The sequence below is a fragment of the Canis lupus genome, chromosome 9, assembly GCF_003254725.2.
Source record: "Canis lupus dingo isolate Sandy chromosome 9, ASM325472v2, whole genome shotgun sequence".
NCBI classification, from domain to species: domain Eukaryota; kingdom Metazoa; phylum Chordata; class Mammalia; order Carnivora; family Canidae; genus Canis; species Canis lupus.
In genome coordinates this window covers 10,835,002-10,861,003 of record NC_064251.1, presented here as the reverse complement: position 1 = coordinate 10,861,003, position 26,002 = coordinate 10,835,002, and the positions used below count along the sequence as shown (strand labels likewise).

General features: G+C 34.2%; 1 protein-coding gene across 3 annotated transcripts in view; it reads right to left on the bottom strand.

The window, feature by feature from the left end:
• ABCA5 (ATP binding cassette subfamily A member 5) overlaps nt 1-26,002 on the bottom strand; it is a 73,009-nt gene that overhangs the window by 11,680 nt on the left and 35,327 nt on the right. For all 3 annotated transcript variants that reach the window (XM_025436505.3, XM_025436506.3, XM_025436507.3), the window contains exons 13-28: nt 25,702-25,877; nt 24,919-25,038; nt 23,903-24,041; nt 23,128-23,218; nt 22,809-22,948; nt 21,788-21,907; nt 18,524-18,725; nt 15,331-15,500; nt 12,724-12,851; nt 12,170-12,307; nt 9,240-9,353; nt 5,790-5,960; nt 4,696-4,809; nt 4,170-4,304; nt 2,558-2,632; nt 1,960-2,051 (exon numbers count right to left, since the gene is read on the bottom strand). In XM_025436505.3, the coding sequence (XP_025292290.1) occupies nt 1,960-2,051; nt 2,558-2,632; nt 4,170-4,304; nt 4,696-4,809; nt 5,790-5,960; nt 9,240-9,353; nt 12,170-12,307; nt 12,724-12,851; nt 15,331-15,500; nt 18,524-18,725; nt 21,788-21,907; nt 22,809-22,948; nt 23,128-23,218; nt 23,903-24,041; nt 24,919-25,038; nt 25,702-25,877 (2,125 nt within the window). The remainder of the gene's footprint in view (nt 1-1,959; nt 2,052-2,557; nt 2,633-4,169; nt 4,305-4,695; nt 4,810-5,789; nt 5,961-9,239; nt 9,354-12,169; nt 12,308-12,723; nt 12,852-15,330; nt 15,501-18,523; nt 18,726-21,787; nt 21,908-22,808; nt 22,949-23,127; nt 23,219-23,902; nt 24,042-24,918; nt 25,039-25,701; nt 25,878-26,002) is intronic.

Genomic DNA, 26,002 nt, shown 5'->3' with positions numbered 1-26,002 from the left:
TAGGCTGAGAAAAAAGTGTTTGTAAAGGAAATCCTAAAGAGTAAGAGAGGTGATGAGTTATAAAATAGGAGTTGACATTATGGACAACAAAGGAACAAGAGAAAAGTATAAGGAGGAAGAAGTCAATCACACTAAAGTAGCAGATGAATTGAATAAGTAGAGCCTATTTGAAGAGATACACAGGAAATCATTAGTCACCTTACTGAAAATAGAATCAGCAGAGAAGCAAGCACAGAAACCAGATAGCAGGGAGTTAAGGAGTGCGAGGTGAGGAAATGGAAGTGGAAGCTTCTTGGCTATGAAAGGAAAGACACATGAAACAAAAGAGCTAGAAAGAGTCATGTTTAAATGAGATTCAGAAGTTCTGATTTCTATTAATTTGTTTTATATGAGAAAGGTGACTCCTTCCTCAAAGAAAAATAACTTCTTTAGATCCAGAAAGCAAAGATATAGAAAGAGAAAATAAAATTGACAGAGCAATGTCCTTAAGTAGACAGAATATATGAACACATGGATAAACTGGAGGGGTGCCTCTCTCCCTCTGGGACTAGACAAAAGCAAAAATGATGAAAGAGGTAGATAAGTGTGTAAAACTTTCTAATTAAGTGCTTCTGTTTTCAGAGACAGCAAGTTCATCTACTGAGAAGTAGAAAACAAGATGAGGTGAACTGGAAAACTTGAGGAATATAAAGAAGGTTTGGGATAACTATCAAAGAGATAGGAAGAAAATGGGATAACAGGTGTTAAAACAAAGCTGAGTTTATATGTGATAAATACATGATATTAGCAAACTGTACTTTTATATTAATTTTCTCTAGCCTATAATTAGACTTACCAAAAATTATGATTTTTAGCAGACAGGTGAAAGGGATATAGAAGTTGAATATAGGGTGCTGAAAGAGGGTGACAGTAATGAATTACGTGAGTGAAGCTGAATAGAGAAAAGGTGAAAACAGTGATTAGTGGATGCATTTTATTTTATTTTATTTTTTTTTTAATTTTTTATTTATTTATGATAGTCACAGAGAGAGAGAGAGAGAGGCAGAGACACAGGCAGAGGGAGAAGCAGGCTCCATGCACCGGGAGCCCGACGTGGGATTCGATCCCGGGTCTCCAGGATCGTGCCCTGGGCCAAAGGCAGGCACCAAACCGCTGCGCCACCCAGGGATCCCTAGTGGATGCATTTTAAAACAGAAAAAACTCAAGGGGGGAAACCACAGTAGAAAAGGCTACTAAGACTAATAAAATAAGAAAGCTGGAAAGATGAAGTATTACTGGTAGCATGGGACACAGATGAAGTGAAAAGCAGTAAAGGCAGGGTTCTGATCCAAATCAACACGTGAGACGCAAAGGACTCAGTCATGAGTGCAGAGAAAATCAGAAACTGAGGCACAGGATGCTAGAAAGGTTATCTCCCCCTTGGACACTGACTCTCTCCCAAGCAGGAGTAAGAACAAAGAGAAAGAAGAAAGAGAGCCAGATGCTAAGCCCTCAGTCAACATGGGGAGTACTTAGTGGTTAATAAATACATTCATGGCAGCATTATCCATAATGGCCAAAAAGCAGAAACAACTCAAATGTCCATCAACTGATGATTAGATAAGTCAGGTGTGGTATTTCCATACAATGTAATATTACTAAGAAAAGAAAAAAGTAATGAAATACTGCTACATGCTACAACATGGATGAACTTTCAAAACATGGTAAGTAAAAGAAGCCAAACACAAAAAGACTGACTATATATTATATAATTCCACTTATATAAATGTTCAGAATTGGCAGATCTATACAGCAGCTAGATTAGTAGATTAGTGGTTATACAGGACCAGGGGCATGTGCAAGGAGGGCCACTGATGACTGTAGGCTTTTTTTACTGAGTTAAGGAAATTACCTAAAACTAGATTATGTACTTTGTAAATATACTAAAAAACATTAAAACGTTTTAAAAAATTAACTGACCTGAAAAAAGGATCCTTTCTTATTGACCTGCCTCCATATTTTTTCTCATAGTACTGTAAGAGGAAAATCCAGAGTACACACTGCAGGTAAGGCTACAAGAAGAACACATAAGAGCTCATGACTGAATGTTTTTCTAGCCCTCTATCAATAGAATAAAGACTACATACACCAGGTTCCTTACCATCACCAAAATAATTAATCACTATTTTCTTCACACATCATATGAGCTAAGAATTTCAATGCAAGCCAAGATGGATTTTTAATAAAATAATCCTTCATTTATTTTTCTACCTCTGTAAAAGTTCATTGGTTGTCAGTTTCATATAATATAATTAAAGGAAAAAAAAAGTTGTTTTAGTTTCTGAGGAAGCGAGAATTATAATTAAATAGAATTAATAACATAAGAGAGTCAAGTATATTAAAGTGGACATACTCAATAAATATACTAACACCAAATGTATACTGGCTGGCACTAACACACTTGACTTTCTGAAGCATCTTCATTCTTATGCAACATGATAAAAACTAAAAAGAGTTAAAATCACACAACCAAACTGCTCTTAAGGGAACATGCTAGCACCAATATTTTTGTTCTTACCGATATAACAGCCACCAAAAGCCTATCCCATGGATTATAGGTGTCCTCATTTTTTCGAATATTCTTCCAAGAAGTCTAAGACAAAAATTTTTGAAAATTGATATGTTGCTGTGATTAAGATGATATAATGGTATTTGGTCTTAGACCCAATTCCCAGGACACTTCTTCTAACACCCTTGGAATTTCCTGAGTGACAGAGGTGACAGGATCATCTTTTGTTATTTAAAATAAGTCCTAATCAACCAAAGCTGAGTTAATGCTACTGAGGACTCCTGGAGGATGGTGGTGCTGGTTGCCAGGGGAACCAACCAAGTGATTAGAAGGTGGAAACTTGCAGCCTCATTCACTGATCAAAAGGGGAGAGAGGCTTGAAGACTGATTTATCTCACTGTGCCTCAGTAATGAAATCTCCATAAAATCCTCCAAAAATACAAGGTTAGAAGAATTTAGATGGTGAATGCATCCACATGCTGGGAAGGTGGCATGTTCGAAACTTCATGCAGACAAGAGTTCCAGTACTTGGGACACTTCTGGAGTTGGCTTTCCGTAGCTCTTAACCTACTTATTTGCATATCCACTACAATAAACTGGTAAAAATACATAAAGTATTTCCCTAAATTCTATAAGCCATTATAACAAATTGCTGAACCTGTGCAGGGGTCACAGGAAGCCTGGATTTGTAGCCACATCAGATACAAGCATGTGCTACCTGTAGATCCACACTTGGATCTGGCATCTGAAATGCAGGAGGCAATCTTGTGGGAATGTGCACTTAACCCTGAACGTAGCCCTGAGTTTACATTAACTCCAGCTAGTTCAGTGTCAAAATTGCTTTATGTGAGGAAAAATCCCACACATTTGGTGTCAGATGTGTTATGAGTAGTAGTTTTCTTAAAGCTGCAGTGTGTAGGAATATTTATATTAAAATGCATTTTATTCAGCAAACATGCATTCTCTATACAGAAGTTAGCTTTTAATATTTTAATATTAATAGGTATGATTTCTACTTAGATTAAAATCTTTCCCATGCCAAGATATTTCTATCTGGGGATGTATAAATTAAACATATTAAACTGAAGAATAAATAAAGTGGGGCAGGGAGGAAGCAAGGTGAGGCACAGAATTAAGTTAGCAGTCATTCTAAATCAATAATTCAACATTTAATTTTTTTCTAATCAAATGCAAATTTTTTAATTTTCCAAGCTTAGTAAAACTAATGTTTTATTTTTCTTTAAAAAAGTCTCTTATACTTTATTTCTCTCATCCCTTTATAGCACAATACATTATTTAATCCTTGAAAAACTCTCCCAAAACAAATACTGACTGAGGTCAGATCATTTGAGGATTTATGTACATCCTTTTGGGAATCAAAGAACAGATAACAGGCATACTTTTCCTCCTTTGAGACTTTACAGTTTAAAGACATGCTTGAAAATATTTCACAGTAATCTTAAACCGCTGTTTAACAACACTCAAATCAAGTAAATAGCAACTAAGCTGTTTTTTACTATATTCAGTACAAGAACTACAAATCAAAAAAAATTAGCCAGTATTTATGATTTCCAAATATTTTTTTTTGATTTCCAAATATTAAAACATGTAACAGACCTACCTTTATGAAACAAATCAGACAACCCAGAAGTGAATAGATTGGAATGACTATGGAAAAAGTATAATGAAGAACAGCAGTAACTGTGTATCCCATAAAAAATGTTATTTCAGTGATCGCAATGCAAGCCAATGCTGTCTAAAGAAAAAAAAAGAGAAAACAAGTGAAAAGGTGTTAGCAATTTCATACAAACTGACTTGTAAGTTTGTACCTTGACATTTATTATGTTTTCAATCCTCTAATTAAACATGGAACCAGAGATGATACTTAGCCGGGAGGTGCCAGGATCAGTTGTTTGCCACTGGCATCCTTGCCATAAAATTCTTAGATGCCTTCAGTACCATCCCTTTCAGGAATGGATGATGCAGAAGACAAATATACACATAAAAAGATGCTGCCAGCTATCTACCTAAGTTCTGTACTTAGAAAAGATACAATAACATTTTGAATATAATCTTGAAAGGGTTCATGACTTTCAAATAACCAACTATGAAAAAGCTGGAGTGAAATAATACAAAACATGACTTACCACAGAATAGATAAATGACCAAAACTCTTTGGTATTCAAAATTTTTTTAAAAGTGAAGGAAGTAACATAGGTAAACAGAATGACTGATGGAACATAACCAATAAGGCAAAAAACCTGTAAAACAAAAATGTGTATTTTATGTAAAAAAAATGAGTAGCTAGTAGTATACGATATAAAACACCAGTCATGTTAAAATACTAAGGAATGACTGTTATTCAAATTTTGTTGCTCAACCAATCACTCCAAAAACTGAACTTGTGGTTAGTTGAGGAATTACCATGCACATTTTTCCTAAGTCAGTAAAACTCATACTTTTAACTAACTGTAACACAGCCTGATCAAGTAATTTACACTGAACACTATTGTAGTTCTTTTTATGTTAACCAAAATGCTATCTCTAATCATTTTATTATAAAAACAAGTATAATAGCAGGTTATAACTTTATCCGTTTCAATCAACTATTAGCTACCATTTCAATATACAGCATTCAATGCATTTGATAAATATTTAAGAAAAACATTTATTAATTTATAAGGCAGAAATTAATGCGTAAAGTCAGCATGATCTCTGGAAAATGACAGAATTACTTTCAGTAGCTCTATTTTCCTAGTTCTATTTTCCCTTTTTCTTTATATAAATCATTCACATGAAGGGTCTAGTATTAGTCATGTATGTGTGAACATGAATGTAAGCCATACTCTTCCTTAGTAGTTTAAGCAATGTTTTAAATTGTGGAATAAAAGAACTTCTTTGTGAAATTATTTTCAAGCTTAGGGACAAGGAAAACATTTTAAGATGGACCATTTAATTACTCTTGATTACACACATGTAGGCAGTCTACAGAAAAGACTACCTCAATTTCAAGGAATTATTTTATAATGATGGCTAGTTACTGTTTTTAAAAATCACTTACAGTAATAGGAACTGCATTATCAGTATCATATACAGTAATTAAAATAGATACTGGTTCTATTTTCTGTAAAATAACTAATATCCAAATTAACCAACCAACACTTGTCAGGTTTATAAATACTTAATTTTTTAAAATGACATTTCATTTAAAAATAGCATAATACAAGTGATGTTAACTTACCACAGAAAGGAACTTTATAGCATAAAAATATAATCCATAATGAAATGCAAATAAGCTTCCTAGCATCAAAATAAGAACAAGAAAAAATAGGGGGATATCCACAATAGCTTGTCCAATCCAGTATGCAGATGGCAAAAGCCCTGAGAGTTTAAGCTGAGTATAAGCTTTGATCTACAAAACAAAAAGACGGAAGAGGGAAAATATAACTATAAACATTGTACAAACAAAAAACTCTAGCAAATTATTGTAGAACTCTTAATTCTACATCAACAAAACAATACAGGTCACATTCCAGGTCTCCAGGTAATAAAAGCCTTCCTACAACTAAATATAAATTCCATATAGTCTTTAATTTGGCTCATTAGTCCTTTTTCAGAATCAGAATACAGTAAGGCAAAGAAACACTAAAATAAAGCAAAAGATGTCATGGAGGCATATAGCTGTTCAAACACAAGTAGCCAAAACACTGTTGCTTTTAAGAATCTTTGAAAATAGATAGAAAGTTGTGCTTAAACATAAAGCACTCTCATTTTTAAAAATTAACCTTTATGAAAACACTAATAAACTGCCAATGTCTTGTGGATTTACATAAGGCTTTCAGCTTAAGTGTGAAACTTTATACAGATAATTCATTTTAGTGTTTCATATACTCCTATATAGTACAAAGATGTAAGTTATTAATATAATTAATTAGCATTTTCATGTATACAAACAGTAAACTTGAATGATCTAAGTTTTCCTAAGTTTCTCATCCTGTCATTGTTTAACTTGTTATTTGGGTTTTTTAAAAAGATTTTATTTGTTCATGAGAGACACAAAAAGAAAGGCAAAGACATAAACAGAAGGAAACGCAAGCTTCCTGCAGGAAGCCCGATGCAGGACTCGATCCCAGGACCCCAGGATCAAAGCCAAAAGGCAGATGAGCCAAAGGCAGATGCTCAACCACTGAGCCACCCAGGTACCCTCATTATTTAATTTGAAATTTTAAAAATCCTTTATAAATCTAAATACCTAACAATTCTACTCAGTTGACTTTTGGCATCTATAAAAATATATATTCCTAATAATTAAATGTATTTATTATATGAGTTAGCCATAGAGATAACAGAAGCATGAAATATAAAAATTAGTTAAGAAGAAGAGAAGAAGTGATTTAAAAAATGGACAACTTTTGTGTTCAATGAATTATAAGAACAAAAATATAAACTCTAGTATAAGTATGAAAAAAGTCAAATAGAGTTATTTTGTATGATCTATGCTTTTGTCATTCATACAACGCTGATGGGAATGTAAAACAATATATCCACTCTGGAAAAGTTTGACAATTCCTTATAAAACCAAACATGGAATCACTATATGACACAGCAATTGTACTCTTGGGCATTTATCCCAGAGAAATAAAAACTTGCATTCACACAAAAACCTATATGCAAATGTTCACAGCAGCTTTATTCATAATAGTCAAAAACTGGAAACAATCCAGATTCATATCATGGAATGCCACCCAGCAATAAAAAAGAAAGATGAGTGGATAAAGAAGATGTGGTTTATGTATACAATGGAATATTACTCAGCTATTAGAAATGACAAATACCCACCATTTGCTTCAACGTGGATGGAACTGGAGGGTATTATGCTGAGTGAAGTAAGTCAGTCGGAGAAGGACAAACATTATATGTTCTCATTCATTTGGGGAATATAAATAATAGTGAAAGGGAATATAAGGGAAGGGAGAAGAAATGTGTGGGAAATATCAGAAAGGGAGACAGAACATAAAGACTGCTAACTCTGGGAAACGAACTAGGGGTGGTAGAAGGGGAGGAGGGCGGGGGATGGGAGTGAATGGGTGACGGGCACTGGGGGTTATTCTGTATGTTGGTAAATTGAACACCAATAAAAAATTTAAAAAATTTTAAAAAAAAGAATGGACTACTGATACATATACATACAAACTGAATGAATCTTCAGGGAATTATGCCCAGTGAAATGTTGTGATTCCATATATACATTCTTAAAATATCAAAATTCCAGAAATGGAGAACAGAATAGTGGTTGCCAGAGGTCTTGGAGGGGGTGGGTGTGTGGGCTTGAAAGTGCAATAGGAAGGATCTTTGTGGTGATGGCACTGTCCTGGATCTTGACTACCACTGCCAAGATCCTGGGATTTTACAGTTTTACAAGATGTTATTACTCTGGTGAAGTGAGTAGGGTACACAGGATCTCACCATATTATTTTCTATCCTCCCAATATGAGTCTACAATTATCTCTAAATAAAAATTTGAATTAAAAAACATTTAAGTTGAAACAAAAAAGAAAAAATGCAATTGTCTAGTAAGTTTTTTATGTGAGTGGTAATGTTATAGATATTTTTAAATTTTCTTACACTTTTCTACATTTTCTAAATTAGAATAATGAATATATATTTAAAACAGAAATAATACATATATTTTAAAAATATCTCCTAAGACTCATGTATTACTTTTCCACTAAGGAGAACTATGAAAATATGTAATTATTTGCTGAGGCTTAACTTCATTATTTGTCACACTGGGTAAATTAATTTAGACAAATCTGCTTCCACTGAACTAGGAACAGACATGGGAAAAATGAGAATTTTGATTAGAGGAATAAGAGGGACAATGTGAGCAGGGTAGTAGGGTCGAAGACTTTCAACAGCCAAGAGACCATATAAGAGCACCATGTGCCTGAGAACAGAAAAGAGCAGAAAAGTAAAAGGATACTGAACACCCTGTGTACACACAGCAATGTTTCCTAGGCTCTGGTAATCACAATCATTATCCATTTTTTCCATTTAGCAAAAATTAAGTACTTGTGCATTCAATATATTCCATTTAAGGTTAAGGAGAGGCAGCTTAGTGCACCAATAGAACATAAGAACCCACTACTTAAATGAGATGAGACAACATGGACACATGCTTTGATCACTCCCATCCTCACATCCTGACCTATAAATAAAGTTGGTAACATAAAACTTCATTAAAATGTTGTAAGGATTAAAGGATATAACTTTTGGGACGCCTGAGTGGCTCAGTGTTGAGCATCTGCCTTCAGCTTATGGTGTGATCCTGGAGTTCCGGGATCGAGTTCCTCATCGGGCTCCCTGCATGGGGCCTGCTTCTCCCTCTACCTATGTCTCTGCCTCTGTGTGTGTGTGTGTGTCTCTCATGAATAAATAAATAAAATCTTAAAATAAAATAAAATAAAATAAAATAAAATAAAATAAAATAAAATAAAATAAAAGGATATAACTTTTGAAGCATGTGACAAGGACTCAAGTTATAAATGATATTTATCACTGTTACAATAGTAAATATATTTATTCTCCATTTACTTACTCCTAAAATACAATTCTTATACCCACGCGAAATATATTATTTTGTATGAGATCTCTCAACAAACTTTACCTGTAATTTTAACTCAATCATTACCTTATGATTCTCTGCATTTTCCATGGCAAAGTAAGGTGGCATTGCGGTGACAATGATTCCAAGTAAAGCTGCTTGAAAATACAGCTCAATTTTAAAAACTATGTCAGTAATTTCCTGAAAGACAATCACGGAGTAAGAAATGAAACGAAATCACTTTATATCATCTTAGCACTTTCTAAATAAAAGACTATCAAAACTTCTGAAGAAAAATATTAGAATATCTATTCTAGGCATAGTCTGTATGAAAAACCAGGTGGCAAAGTTAACAGGCAGTGAGCTACAGGACCAACTCTGCCACTTAGTAAGTAGCTTTATAATCCTGAGCAAATCATCAGATTTACATTTTCTTATGTACAACACAAAATAATACAGCATTTAAATGGAGCTTTTTACCATTTAATTAAAAATAATGATGTATATGAAAAAGCAGTTAATATGTCCACCAGTAATCCTACGCAATGAACAGGACCATGTGAGAATGATTTCTGATGCATTCGTTGGTTACAGGGACTATGAGCCATTTAGGATCTCTGGCCCCTCTTTTGAAAAAGCTGTACTTTGGAACAAGCTCAGCCTCCTATGGAAACAGGAGTTTCTTCTCCCCAGCGGGGTGGGGCGAGGGGGAGGGTTGACTATAATTCCTATAGGCCTCAATGGTCACTGGCTGCCCCAAAAATCCAAGTACAGAAGGGAAACTTCCAGACAACCTAAGTAAACAGCTGGTGCCCCAAATACAAACTACCCAGAACCAAGTGTATTGTATTACCCTCACCCTTAACAAGACCATTTCCCTACCCTTGTTCTGTAAAAAGATATACTCATGGACACAGAATGTATTCTGCTCTAGAAGAGAACCCACACTATGTCTAGCAGACACCCTGGCCCTGGCAGTGGTACACCTCTCCACAGGATTATGTGGAATCAGAGTGCATTTTGTCAACTCTGGCCTTCTAAGTTTAAGCAATAAAGACAATTCTTTAATTCATGTTGGTGACATTGTAGAATTTTTCCCAAACTGTGGTAATTTACAGTGGAAGACCAAGATAGAACCAACAAATATGTTGGCAAGTAGCTAAATAGTACAGTAAGTGGAGATTAGTATAAACACATTTGTATTCAATCATACAGAATCTGATAAAGGAAGGGGAAAAATGTGGAACATTAAGAACACTATTATCTTTGAATAATGACCTTTAAAAGTATCATTTCTTTGCCTCTGTTTTTCGAAACAGTAAGGTTATATGTCTGTGTTTGATGAAAAATGTAAGTTGAAAGATCTTTTTTAATAGTTATGGATATATATAAATACAGTATCATCATAAAAACAGAATTCTAAGTTTTGCATTGTGGTTATTTTATGGTAGAGAGAAGGAAACAGGATTAGAGAGGAGCACACTGGACTTTTGAACTGTATTTTTATTTAAAGTTTTATTAAATTAAAAAAATGCATTGACATTTGAAACATTTGGATAGTAGATACATGCTTATTTTCCGTAGGCTTGAAATATTTCACAATAAAAAAAAATCACAAAGGATGACCTACAACTGATAATTTCCATATTATTTATTTACTGATGACTCCCAAATATTATTTCCTTCCAGAAATCTCTTCAGATTCGCACATCCAAATACTTCCTACATGTCCCATCAGGCAAATGCCACACAGATAACCAACAACTCTGTAGACTCAAACTGAAACAAATATCTCCATTCCACCTAAACAAAACACAACTCTCTTCTGCCTATATTCTCAGTCAGTGAATGATACTACCATGAACCATATTACCCAGAACTGTAGGACTGTAGGAAATCCGATTATTCTTTTCCTCACCTCTCACAAATGCAACAATGATAAAGTAAGACAAACACTGTTCTTTTCCTTCTATCACAGTCGTTACTGCCACCTCCTTAGCTCAGTCGCTCATCCTCTCCTCTCACTTGAACTAGTTAATAAAACTGCTCTGATCTGTGTCAGTGCAGGTTCCTTCCTCTCCTCCACCATGATTCTCCCCCACAGAAATCCTTCTCCACTCTGGTGCCAGTGATCTTTCTTAAATGCAAATATGATGTTCCTTTGTTTCCATGTCTAAGCATAACTGTAACAAGAATAGTACTAATCAAGTGATCTACATTTGAAGACAGCAGAAAGTGACCACAAACTAAACAAGTTCTGGGTGTGGATTTTATAGCCATAGAGAGAGAAGAAGGTAGATTGGTAGATTAATGGTTGTCTGGGAGTAGGAATGGGTGAGGGAGGTAGGGAGTGATTATCTAACAGGTACAATGGTTTTCTGGAATGTGAAGGAGATAATAAAACCTAGAACTGATACAGTGATGGATGTAGAACTCTATGAACATAATAAAAATCACTGGATTGAAATTAGTTAATACTGTATGAAGTGTATCTCAATAAAGCTCTTTTAAAAAGTACAGCAATAGAAAGTAAAAAAAAATGGTACTACAGGAAGGTATTTGTCCATTTATTTTTCAATATATGAAAAAATATAAGGGTGAGAGAAATTTGTTGACCATCTTCTGAAGACTTAATTTTCACATTTATAATCCAACAGTCCTATATAAAGGAAAAATGACTATATGAGTGACTTTTCAAGTTTCTTTTAATACCCCAGTAAGAGATTTTAGATGAACAATATTCATTTTTAAATTATGTTAATTTACCTTGTATGATTAATAGAGAAAATACTTATGCTTTACAAAAATATCAGTACCAAGAGAGAACTTCCTTGACCCTGAAGCAAACTAATACTGGGCATTCCTAAACCCAGATGTAAAGCAGCCCCAATTCAGGTTTTAATAAGACTAGGAACTGTGACAGGATGAACATCTATAGATTTCCTTTGAATTAGCACTTGGCTTTTATTGCACACACACACACACACACACACACACACAATTTTAAGTCTGCTTACTTGAAAGAACGGGGTATTCCAGACCTGGATGGTTTCAGTCACATTTAAATGATAAAGATAATAATTACTAATAATATTCATCAATACAGGTAAAGAACAAACCATAGTACTGTTGAAAACAGCTGTAAAAACATAGTCCTACAATTTAAAAAAAGAGTGTTATTACATACCATATATAAATACACTGCCACTATGTACTACCAAGCTTTCTCACAAACTAAGTGAATCCTCACTAGCTAAAAGCTGATTCAACAAATTATAGAAATAATATTCAATAGATAAAAACAGAAGACGATAACCTGGTTTGGAGTCTATAAATATTTTGGTATTTTAAACAAATTTATAACACAAAGATTAAATTAAGTTTTTTATAGTTTTATATACTGGTTATCCACCAGGTCAAAAAATACATTATAAACACAGCTAGCTATGTCCAAAAGTAAATTCTAATTTCCAACTACTAAGGTCAAATCAGCTAATGAGTAAGTTTAGAGAAAACATCTTAATGTTCTAGAACTTTCAAATAGGTATTCATTCACATATATTACTCTTACCTCTTCTGAATACATCACATTTAAAGCTGCACTATGGGGAGCAGCAGACACATAGTCACTGTCATTAAACATCGTCACCATGATGTTCTGGTTTGTGAAAAAGCTAATAAGATCGCTGATATCAGAGTCTGGTATTAGAAATAAACAAATAATTAAGAATCAGCTTAAATAAGAAACAGACATAGACTTTTTTTTTCAGACATAGACTTTTAATAACATTGGAAACAGCTTTTTTTTTTTTGTAATTATCTTCATTAAAAAGACATGATTAAGAGCACTGGTTCTGGAGCCAGTCAGCTTGGCTTTGAATACAAGTCAATATATATACAAGCCTTAAAAACAGAACCTAGCAAAGTAATTGTACAAATTGTAGCTCCTGCTGCTGCTACTATTTTTTTTTAATTTTTATTTATTTATGATAGTCACAGAGAGAGAGAGGCACAGAGACACAGGCAGAGGGAGAAGCAGGCTCCAAGCACCGGGAGCCCGACGTGGGATTCGATCCCGGGTCTCCAGGATCGCGCCCTGGGCCAAAGGCAGGCACCAAACCGCTGCGCCACCCAGGGATCCCTGCTACTATTGTTATATTGAAAGTTTACCTATAATACATGAAATTGGGAGAAACTGTGAGAATAAAAATCTATATGGCAACTTTATGTAATAAGAGAACCTGCTAGGCTCAAAAAGGTAGAATCATGCAGCGTGTGCAGTTAGGTAACATCACTCATTAGAGGATTTCTGTGTACTTTGAACAGACAGATTTTATAAATGTCAATTGTCTTAACTGCCTTAAAATATTAAAACTCTAATCAGATCTCCATCTACAATCTTTAAATTGCCTGGAGCCAAGGGAAAGATTGTGAATACCGTCTGAGTTTTAGATCAATACCAACAAGTCTGATGAATGTAAACCATTCCACCTCTTATTCACAAAAGCCAGAAAGGACAAATGTGACTCTGAGAAAAATCAAAACCAAACAAAGGAAACCACTATCAGTAACTAAAAATAGTGACAGGTGGATCAGACTCAGCACCAAACCTGAGCGTCACAATGATGCCGTTAGTGCTTTCATTGGTGTTTTAGATACTACACTTACTCCTTACCTACACAAATGATCTCTCTTCTCCAGATTCTTGAGAAGGGAGCTACATTATAACTGAAGGAACTAGATCACCTGTGATACAAAAAGTTTTGCAAGGAGGATCAGATACAATCCAATATAGACATACAGAGGCCACTGATTCCCAAAGGAAACATGGCTTTATTTAGGACCATCAAGGCCTAGGAAAATATAGGGTACATATGTAAACAATTCTGGAAATACTAAAAAATAACAAAAGGGACAAAATTTTGAAAATACAAGAATTTCTGCAGATCAGTAAGAGTGAACTCAAAACAAAATTATTTGAGATACACGTACAATTTCCCAAACACACAAAAAATGTCACTATATCAGAGTATAGGCTTTAAGCAGCACTTTATTTTACCAACATGAAATGTGTATTAAAACCAAAATAAAAATTCTAATTAAAGAAATAAATTATAAAACATCACATTTTCTATTCAAGAGTAGTTTTCTGTCACAATATACATTCTTCCTCCAAAAGAATAAAGATTATATAATAAACTGAGAGTTACCTTTTAAGTGATGATTTTAAAAGTAATTTATAATCGTCCCTAACTATAATTATTATCCAACACTGGTCAAAGCTCTTCAGTTAATAATGAATCAAGAAGGAAAGATTACTAGAACATAGCTACATGTTGGAAAATATTAAACCCCAAAGAGTCTGTGAGTTACATAAACGATTATATCAAATGCAACTTCCTAACCTATTTCAGCTAGAGAAGCAAATAAAGTTGTCTCTGTTTCACTGTAAATTTGCCAGAGTTGGCTACCTCTTCAAAAACCTTGGGACTATAAACTATCTATGCAGATGGGAGATTTTGTAGGAACAACTGTTCAAATGTGAATGAAATTTTGTATTGCGCTTTATTATTTTGAAAAGCAAAATCCCATGTTTTTTTTCTTTACTTGTTCTGAACCTTGTTCAAGACCATGGTTCTTAATCATTTTTCATATTTGACAACTATGTAATTAAGAATAAATAGCAAATAAAAAAATTCAAAAATACTCATTACCAGTTTAATGTATTTGATTATAAATATAGTTAATACATTTTTTCTTAATTCTTACTAATTTTTCACATGGTCCTTAAAAAATTGTTTAAACATTTCTATTTAGACATGTAATTGTGTAAATATTACATACTATAACTCTTTCTAAAACTTCTGAAGTTTATTTTGCTTGTCATAGACTTTAATATGAAACATACTACTTTGACAATATGTTGCTACCATTAAGAAAAGAAATCTTAATATCATAAACAGTACAAGGTTAGTTTTTAAAAACCGTAATCTATAGTTAACCAAAATTTCATTTCTGTAATATATTATTCAATATCAAAAAGGAGTTTTTTAAAACTTAAGATTTCTACAGATCATGCCTTTACCTTACGTCTACTTCTAAAATCCCAATCTCTGACCTATATCCACACCCCTATGCCCCAACCAACACACATTCACAGACCTTCACACACTCTCACCAGTAGAATTTTGAAGAAGCAGACTTGTTTTGTATTTATGAGGTTTGTCTCCAGATTTTAGGAAATATAAGTCTGGAACAAGTTTGATGGGAACCACAGCATTTTTAAAAGAGCGATGCACCAAAAACATAAAAATCTGAACTGCGAAAAAAATTAAAAGCAGAAGCAACCTGAAAGGAAAAAAATAAAACACAGGGTACATTAATATGTATATCTACTTTAAAAAATTCTCCTTCAAATAACAGTTAAAAGTACACATGCAAGAAGAAAAAAGAGAGAGAAAAGAAAAACTTGAAAGAAATAGCCTGAGAGTAGAATTTCTGTTTTCCAAAATGATCTCATGACGATACTGAACAGAAAGCAAGTATTTATTTATTTATTTTTAAAGATTATTTATTTATTTATTCATAGAGATGCAAAGAGAGAGAGAGGCAGAGACACAGGCAGAGGGAGGAGCAGGCTCCATGCAGAGAGCCTGACGTGGGACTCGATCCAGGGTCTCCAGATCACGCCCTGGGCTGCAGGCGGCGCTAAACCGCGGCGCCACCGGGGCTGCCCAGAAAGCAAGTATTTAATAATAAAATTAAGTTATGAAACTAAAATCAGAGTCATCCTGAAACTTTTATGGGATATGTGACCTTGTGCTTATAATTTTTTAAGAACTAGACATTATGCCACATTTATATGCCTATTGTCCTGACAGAACTACTTATTTCCTGCTCTATGTCTTAACTATGCTATGCATACTCTCCTATGCTTTAGAAAAGATATTACAAAAATATTTTAGATACAGGGAAGTAAACAAAAATACAGTGAAACTGTTTTGTTTTCAAATATAGTGAAACGCTGAATGACTGATATCTTTGAAATGTTATCCACACCACATTAATTTCCATTGTTCCTCTAGAGAGAAGCAAAGCAAGATAGAATAGTCAGTTATAAGGATCATTATTTGCTGTTGGTCAAGTACATAATTCTATTACCTATTCAAAATGCCCTTCTATCTAGAAAGCAGATATTCTTCTGTCTTATGCTGTAAAATATTGCTATATTACCTGTGATAGGTATCAAAGCAAGTGGGTAGAGAGAGCTTAGATTATCACAGGTTAGCATTTTGTAATTTTCAGAAACCTTATTTAATTTAAAAAAATCATTCTCATAAATTAAGTATACATCAATCAGTTTTTCCAAAAGCATACTGCATTGAACCCTAGTTCCATAACCAGTTAATAGGCGTTTTACATTTAAAAATTCATGACTGGGGGCAGCCCCGGTGGCGCAGTGGTTTAGTGCTGCCTGCAGCCTGGGGCGTGATCCTGGAGACCCTGGTTCGAATCCCACGTCGGGCTCTCTGCATGGAGCCTGCTTCTCCCTCTGCCTGTGTCTCTGCCTCTCATTCTCTCTCTCTGTCTCTATGAATAAATAAATGAAATCTTTAAAAAAATAAAATAAAAAATAAAAAAATAATAAAAATTCATGACTGGGATGCCTGGATGGCTCAGTGGTTGAGCATCTGCCTTCAGCTCAGGGTGTGATCCTGGGATCCTGGAGTGAGTCCCATATCAGGCTCCTCACAGGGAGCCTGCTCCTCCCTCTGCCTATGTCTCTGCCTCTCTGTCTCTGTCTCTCTCATGAATAAATAGATAAAATCTTTAAAAATAAAAAATTCATAATTAAACAATATTTGGAAACTCTACTCTTAAGTTGAATAAAATAAAGCAATTTCTTTACCAAAGAATCTCTCACGTGTTTTCATATGCTAATATAAACAACTCTTTAAGAGAGGAAATATAAGAAATAGCATTTCCTAAATGCACAGATGGTCAAATGTGCATTTGAAATACTTTTTGTTAGGAATTGAATGTTTGTGTCACCCTCCCCCCAAATTCATATGTCAAAGCCCTAAACCTCCAGTGTGATGGTATTAGGAATAAGGCCTTTGGGAGGTAATCAGGATTAGATGAGGTCATTGGCATAGGGCCCTCGAGATGCGATTAGTGCCCTTCTAAGAGACATCAGAGAGCCTGCTCTCTGTCTCCTGTGCGTCAACAAAGAAAGTCATATGAGAACACAGCAAGATAACAGCGTATCTCTGCAAGCCAGGAAGAGTGCCCTCAAGACCAATTTTGTACCCTAATCTGATTTCCACACTCTAAAACTATGATAAAACAAATTTCTGTTGTTCAAGCCACTCAAGTCTATGTTATTTTGTTATAGCGGTCTGAACTAAGACTTTTATTGTTTTTCAGGGAGTGTTTTTTATAAGAGGAGTGGTTCATTTAAATAAACTGAAACATGCTGATTTAAATAAATATTTTTCTTTTAGTAATGCAGAGAAATAAATAAGACACTTGACTGACATTTCTTTCCTTCTGAATAAATTAGGGCAAAAAAAGCAAATGAATTCAATGTATCTCAAGCACATAACAATACTCTAGGCTTATTAAATTTTATTTCTATTACCGTTTTGGATCTAACAAGATTGGTGCATGTTATATGAAAATATTTAATGTTATGTTCCAATAATTGAAAATCTAGCACCCATGGAACCTGAAAGAGGTAAAGCAAAGTTGAAAAGATGTCATTCTGATCCCAGTTCCACAAGCTATAAAGCCTTCTTTATATTTCTGTTCTTTACCTGATAAAGATAAAACTTTTACTCTTCTTGCTATTTATAAAAAGTAGTTACACATAGTATGTACAAAACAATTGTGTAAAATATAATTGCAAAATAAAATTTAAATACAGTGATAATTCAAAAGTTGCAATTAATATTATGACAGTTCCTGATTTAGATGAGAACAAAAAAATGCTATTTTTTTTTTAATATTACTTATTTGACACAGAGAGAGAGTACAAGCAGGGGGAGCTGCAGACAGAGGGAGAAGCAGGCTCCCTGCTGAGCAGAAGGCCCAACCCTGGGATCATGACCTGAGTTAAAGACAGATGCTTAACCCATTGAGCCACTAAGGCAACCTAAAAAATGCTAGTTTAAAAAAAGAGTAAAAGCTCTAGTGGTATTCAATAAAATTGAAAATGCATAATTCTTTTCTCTGACATTGTAAAGTTTACAGTCTTAATCTTTTAAAACCTCATAGATTTACATATGTTTACACTTAAAAAATTAAGATGACAAGCTGAATTTGTATCCTTAAAAAAACAACTCATCAGGCAGGAAAGTGATTATACTTACACTGATCTCACTGATTTACTTTCCCGTTTCAAGGTAAGCAAATGAAACTTTGCTACTGTATACACCTGCTGTTTCCAAAGGCTCATGGTGCTTACTAGAGAAGCCTTGGTTTCAGAAAGAATAAGTAAGCTCTGCTCCATTTCATCAAAAGATTTTGAATCCATTTCTTCCTCTGGTGGCTGCTGGGTAAATACACTATAATCTATTTGCCAAAACAAAACAAAGGGAAAATTATGGTATATTCCTTAAAAGGATAAAAATCTTTCTGAGGCATATAAATTTTAAAGAAGCATACATCTGGTGGTGATGTAGGACAAACAGAATTTTCATATACTTTGGCACTATTATTAAAACTGAACACATGCATATCTTATGACCCAGAAAATTCGCTGCTAGGTATAAAGACAACAAGGATAAGTACATAGGTCTACCAAAACACATATACAAGAATATTCGGAGCTGGCTATCTGTCAAGAATAGCCATAAACTTGGAAGAACCCAACTGTCTAAGAGGTGAATGAGTAAGTCATAAAATACTCTTGTAACAGCATAGCCTAAAACAATGCAACATGCATATGAGAAAATGCTCTGCATCACTTGCCATCAGGGAAATACAAATCAAAACCACAATGAGATACCACCTGACACCGGTGAGAATGGGGAAAATTAACAAGGCAGGAAACAACAAATGTTGGAGAGGATGCGGAGAAAAGGGAAACCTCTTACACTGTTGGTGGGAATGTGAACTGGTGCAGCCACTCTGGAAAACTGTGTGGAGGTTCCTCAAAGAGTTAAAAATATACCTGCCCTACGACCCAGCAATTGCACTGTTGGGGATTTACCCCAAAGATACAAATGCAATGAAACGCCGGGACACCTGCACCCCGATGTTTATAGCAGCAATGGCCACGATAGCCAAACTGTGGAAGGAGCCTCGGTGTCCAACGAAAGATGAATGGATAAAGAAGATGTGGTTTATGTATACAATGGAATATTACTCAGCTATTAGAAATGACAAATACCCACCATTTGCTTCAACGTGGATGGAACTGGAGGGTATTATGCTGAGTGAAGTAAGTCAGTCGGAGAAGGACAAACATTATATGTTCTCATTCATTTGGGGAATATAAATAATAGTAAAAGGGAATATAAGGGAAGGGAGAAGAAATGTGTGGGAAATATCAGAAAGGGAGACAGAACGTAAAGACTGCTAACTCTGGGAAACGAACTAGGGGTGGTAGAAGGGGAGGAGGGCGGGGGGTGGGAGTGAATGGGTGACGGGCACTGGGGGTTATTCTGTATGTTAGTAAATTGAACACCAATAAAAAAAAATAAAAAAATAAAAAAAAACAAACAATGAAACTAAATATACTATACAACTATGGTAGTTTAAAACTTACAAACATAATATTAGGTAAAAGAAGCCAGACACAAAAGAGACATATAATTTATTCCATGAGACCAAACACTGATAATATTAATCAGTGAGGATAAGAAAAAAGGTTATTTTTATGAGTGACTCAATTTTTTAAAAATGAAAAACAATAAAAAGATGAAAATTGGTTTCAGCACGAGGAGAACCAAAAAAGAAGGACTTCTATGACTTATGTTAAATTTTAAAAATGAGTAAACATTAAAAACTTTAAGAGTGGAATGGAATAATGCATAAAGTAATACTGAACCACAGCCTGGTTATCCTGGGACCTTCGCAACTCAACAGTTTAGATGAATGACTTAGTAAGAGGAACCAGTCTAATCCCTCTTTTTCCCTGATACAATGGACTGAATCAAACTAAAAATGGAGCTACAACATTATACATTACAATCATGGTATTCAGTGAACACCAATTTACCTTCTACAGAATTTGACATTTTTAACGCTTGAAAAATAAAACAAAATCAGCCAAACTGAATGCAAGCCAATGTTACAGGTAAATTTATTCTGCATGGTGAACTTCAAGGTATACAGAACAAAGCCGTAATACCTACACTGCACATAGCCTTCTCATCTTTATCCCCACTACCCAAACATTTCTACAGACTACTTCCTATACTTCAAAATATTTAGCATTAGATATAGGCATTTTTTCCACCTAATTCTCTTCCATCATCCGAGGTGTTACAAGCATACGCATTGATAATACATTCTATATCCTGACCTCTAATTTCCTCTATTTCTCCTACTCCCACACCTTCATCTCTACCCAATTTCATCAAACTGGAAGCATGTCCAAATTTGAGATCTTGTTCTCCCTCTAATTATGCAAGATCTAAAACTTTTATGTGAACTCTGTCTATAATCTGATTTCACATCTTTATCATAAACCTGACTCCTCTCCTTTTTCCATGTTTGAGAGAAACATTGTTTCTTTCACCTTCGTGACACATTACCATCACCCCAATCATGCTCATTTTCAATTGTTTACTCAACTCACCTTCTCACCTTAAACTTCACAGAACCAGCTTTGACTTTTACCACACCACTGAAATGGCTGCTGTCAAGGTCACCACTGTCTTCCACACTCCAAAGCCCTCACTGTCTTCTCTGTTACCAAAGTCATCTTTTCTGTTCTTATCTTATTCTTCACAGCAACCAGAAAATAAGTAATCACTTCCTCTCTCCTAAAACACTATTTTGTCTGTGCTTTTATATCTCCTTTTATGAAGAGAGTTAGATACTTAACCCACTGAGCCATCCAGGTGCCCCCAGAATGCATTTTTTAAACATGCAAATCAGATCATGTTACTCCTTTGCTTTAGAATTCTCAATAGCTACACATTGCACTAAGAAAATCAAATTCTTTTCCAGATATTCAAAGACTAAACATGATCTGGCCCCTGGCCCTCCCCTCTAATCTCTTTGGTTCTCTAAACTCTATCTGCAAGGGCCTTTTCTTGGTCATCAAACATATCCAACTCCTTGAGTAATTAATTAACAGTTTGCACTAGCAGTTCCCTTTACCCAAAAAGCTTTGCAAGAAAATCTTCAGGTATTTACATTTTTCTTGCCATCCAAGTCTTAGTTTATCACCTCAACACAGTCCTCCCTAAAGATACAATCTAAGTTATCTGCCTCCCAAGACCACCCCATTATTTCCTTCACAACTCCTACTGTTTTCAGTAAATATCTCAGTTATTTATTTATCTGTTTCTATCTACCCTTTCTTCCTCTAAAAATATATTTCATATGCTCATATAATTATTCATCTTGTTCACCATCTCTCTGGTTTATTGCCTAAAAATTTTTGTTAGTTTTGTTTCTACCTGCTTGGTCAATTTCTGCTTCAACTTCTAGCTTTAAGAACACATCTTCCAAAGTTGTCATGGAAACACCATAAGAAATAACACCCAAGTTTGAATGACTGTCTAGAGCAGAAAATAAACCTAAAAGAAAAAAAAGGAAAGAATGTTGTGTAGTTTAGCATATCATCATGAATTATTCTAAAATACTCTTTAAAAATGGGATAGGACTAAATCTACTCTGCCAGTCCAGTAGTTCTCAAAATTTGTGGTCTCAGAACCCCATTAACATTCTTAAAAATTGCTAAGGACCCCAAGGAATGTTTGTTTATAGAGCTATATCTAGTGGATATTTACCATACACTATAAATTAAACCTAAGAAATATTTTACAGACAGAATGATACAGTATATTAAAGTTGACATATATATTTTATTCCAGTTAATTAAGGATTCTTTTTTCCCCCCAGGAAAAAATCAATTAAATTAATAAAGAAAATCTGTCCAAATGAGATAAATATTAAGAGAATCCTGCACAACATATCTGCATCAATAATATCCTTTTGGTTATGAAGAGATCTCTAAACAGATAAAGGAGACTGAGTGTGAGTTCCTCATCATGAAGGTGAAAATTAATGCCACAATTAAAATAATTCAAGGGTCTATTATATAATTCATTATGGAATTATGAAACTGGAAAAGAACTTGAGAACACATACACTATTCTGTGTGTGTATAACATTACATATTCCCAGGAAGCCTCCAAGCAAATGGAACAATCTTTCTTGACAACAAAGCAAATAGTTTTCCTTAAGTTAACATAATAGTTTCTTGCATATTGTTTTTAAGATGAAAAAAAAACCCTGCACATTAACTTACAGTTTCTGATCTCAAAAGCAAAGTACTTTTACAGAAATGTAAAAGTAAAGTAAAACCACCTAGGAACATGTAAATACTACACAGAAAATTAAACAACACAGTAAATCAAGAAAACCTATTCCCAATGCAAGATCCTGGTTCAACAATCAGGAAACTGAAAGTAATACCTGCAAATTTGTCCATGTCCTTAAAAGGCAAGCTATACACAAGTTGTTGGTCATTCTGTTGTAATAAGGTAGCTCCAGGTATATGTTGTTTAACCAGGGAAGAAAGAGTTTCGGTGGCACAATATTTGTCTATGTACATGCTAGAGAAAACCAAAAGTCATAACTTTTTAATAATAAGCAACCAAAAGTAAAATCTGAATGCTTGAAGTAAAGTCAGTGCCATAAAAATTGACCAAAGCATATTATGGCAAATCTGAAATATAGTAAGAGTAGACCAAGAATATTATAAAGAATAAAGTCAATCAAGAATGAATCATACCTTAGGCGGTAGCCAATCCCCCATTTACTTTTGAGAAAAATTGAAGAACCAACACATTTCAACATTCCTTGTGATATGACAGCTTTCCTATCTGCAAACAGAAATTTGCATTTCAATTTTTTAGTTAGTAACAGCATTTGCAGTTCAATTTTTAAGTTAGTTGGCATTTATATTTTGTGAACTACCATATGAGACACCAATATCATCATTAAAACATCCTTAAATACTCACAACTTTATTTGAAAGGTACTAGATTATCACTACCTGGTTTTTAAATGAGAACACTGAGGCAACGAGAAAACATATTGTCTGCCCATGTTTCACATAGATGTTAAGTGATAAAGCCACTCTCTTGCACAGAGTCTCTAATGAGCTTCCCTGGTAGACAACATTTCACATATGTTGTTAACAACTCCTTGCTAGAGAAATTAAGCATATTCAGTGACTCCACTGGGAAAGGATTTTTGGAAGCTCATGTCTGGTTTCCTCCATGTCCCATGTGCCTTTTCATTTTGCTGATTTTGCTTCATATCCTTTCAGTCTTGTGGTATTAACTCCTAAATACTGTATGTTGAGTCCTAGTAGTTCCCCTAGCAAATTACTGAATCTGAGATGGTCTGCAGGACTCCCAAACATAAAAATATGTAGTTTTTAAAAAGTTTAAAACACAGTTCTGTGAGGATCACATAGCTTCTTTATTCATCAAGATTTTGCATCTCTATGTCCATTTCCTATTTGGTCCCATGACCTTATGCTTCAAAAATAAAAATCTCACCAGCAAGAATGTCAGCTTCATCCATGAAATGAGTACTAAACACTGTCACCCGATTAGATTTCCCATACTTCAGAAGATTCCAAACAATATGACGAGAACAGGGGTCCATTCCAGCTGTTGGTTCATCTAGCAATAGAATCTGTGTGAAAAAGAATAGGGAATGGCAGAGAATCCTCAGAAGAACTAAAATATGTAAAATTTATGGACACTGGAAAACTTCCCCATTTCAAATTATTATTCCAACCAGAAGTATATTAGGACTGAGTTTTTCAGTCATATATGAGCTAAGCATAAATTTTTTAAATTATCAGTTTGGCAAGTGAATATTTTTGTTTCAATTTTAAAAAACTATTATCGGTAACATATAAGACATATGTGCAATAACAATCAGATACATAAACTAAAAAATAAAACATTGTTGAGGTTTGGGAGAAAGATAAATTAATATAAAGCCAGAATCCACAGTGATCCCAAGCTATAGCAGCAAGGAGAAATGTGGCAGGATGGCAGGGACCAAGATGGCTCAGGCTGCATCTCAGCCCTGTGCAAAGCACTATATCAGATGGTTCTGTTTCTAGAGGACAAAGAAAAGCACAGAACAGACACAAAATAAAATCAGCAGAACAGTGAAAAGCTGAACTATTCCTCTGGTTTTGTTCTGTTTTAAAATTTTATTCAGGATTATTATGAAAATACAGAAAACTAGAGAGAGAATTAGTATAGCTACCACTGATACATAACAAATGCCATTTTTTTGGGCCATATTTTCCGTAGACCTTTTTTAAAACAAATAAAACACTGGAAATGTAACTAAAACCTGTCCCTTCCATTCCACTTCCTAGAAGTAACCACTACTGTAAATATGTTTTATCTTTATGACTCCAGTTTAAAAATCTTATTATTTTAATCACATCCATAATAATGCATAGTGTTTTATGTATGTGGAAACTTTATAATTATTCTATGTAAATATACAATATATTATATTTGTGAGTTATACATTAATATTTATTTACCTTTGGATTCCCAAGAACAGCAATTCCTAAAGACAGTTTTCTTTTTTGACCACCACTTAATTTTTTAGCTTGATTATCTTTGATAGGCTGCATGTCTAAATCCAATAAAACCTTCTGTACCTGTAAAGTGAAAACAATGTTATTTTTAAATTATATGATTTACATAATTATCAATATCAATTTTTAAGTGTTCTGATTTTAATATCAACTTAAAAAATGTTCTTTTAGTACAGAATTTAGTTTTGACATGTATTCATATATAATTTAAAATAACACATAAAAAGGTTCCTGATTGAAAGGTCTGTTTTACTTTTGTGACTTCCTGGGTAGTGGTGAAGGGATCAGTTGGAAGGCTGTGTGTATGTGTGTGTGGAGGAAGGGAGGCAGATGTGAAAGGAAAGGAAGAAACAAAAGAAAAACTTAAATTGAGAGGCTAGTATCATCCAGACAAAGACTATTTTATATGTACTAAAATATTTACTCCAAATTCCATCCAATTCTTTGTAATGTATTTCTGTTTACTGGCTCAGAACAAGTTTTTATTAAGATTTTCATGCATTTTTTTAAAAAGATTTTATTTATCTATTCATGAGAGATACAGAAGGAGAGGCAGAGACATAGGCAAAGGGAGAGGCAGGCTCCCCACAGAGAGCCCAGGGTGGGACTTGATCCCAGATCACACCCGGAACCAAAGGCAGATGCTATAATGGCTTTATAACAGTTATTATAAAAGGTTATTAATTTACAGGGAATAAAGCAAAAATTTCTATATGGGTGACATACTTCTTGTATTACATTATTGGCTGGTATTCCTTTGATTGAAGCCAAAATGGATAAGTTTTCTTCCACCGTCAAAACATCAAAATGTATATCTAACTGTGGACAAATGCCAATTATTTTTCTTGCTTCAAACATTTCGTCTATTTCTGAGACTCTGTGTCCATATATAGATGCGAATCCTAAAAGCAAAATGTATATTTAAATTTATACTAACATTATTAAAAAGTATATATTCTTTTATATACACTAATAACTTAGTTACTTGTATATAGTAATATATAAGGTAGGAGTTAAAATAAACTTG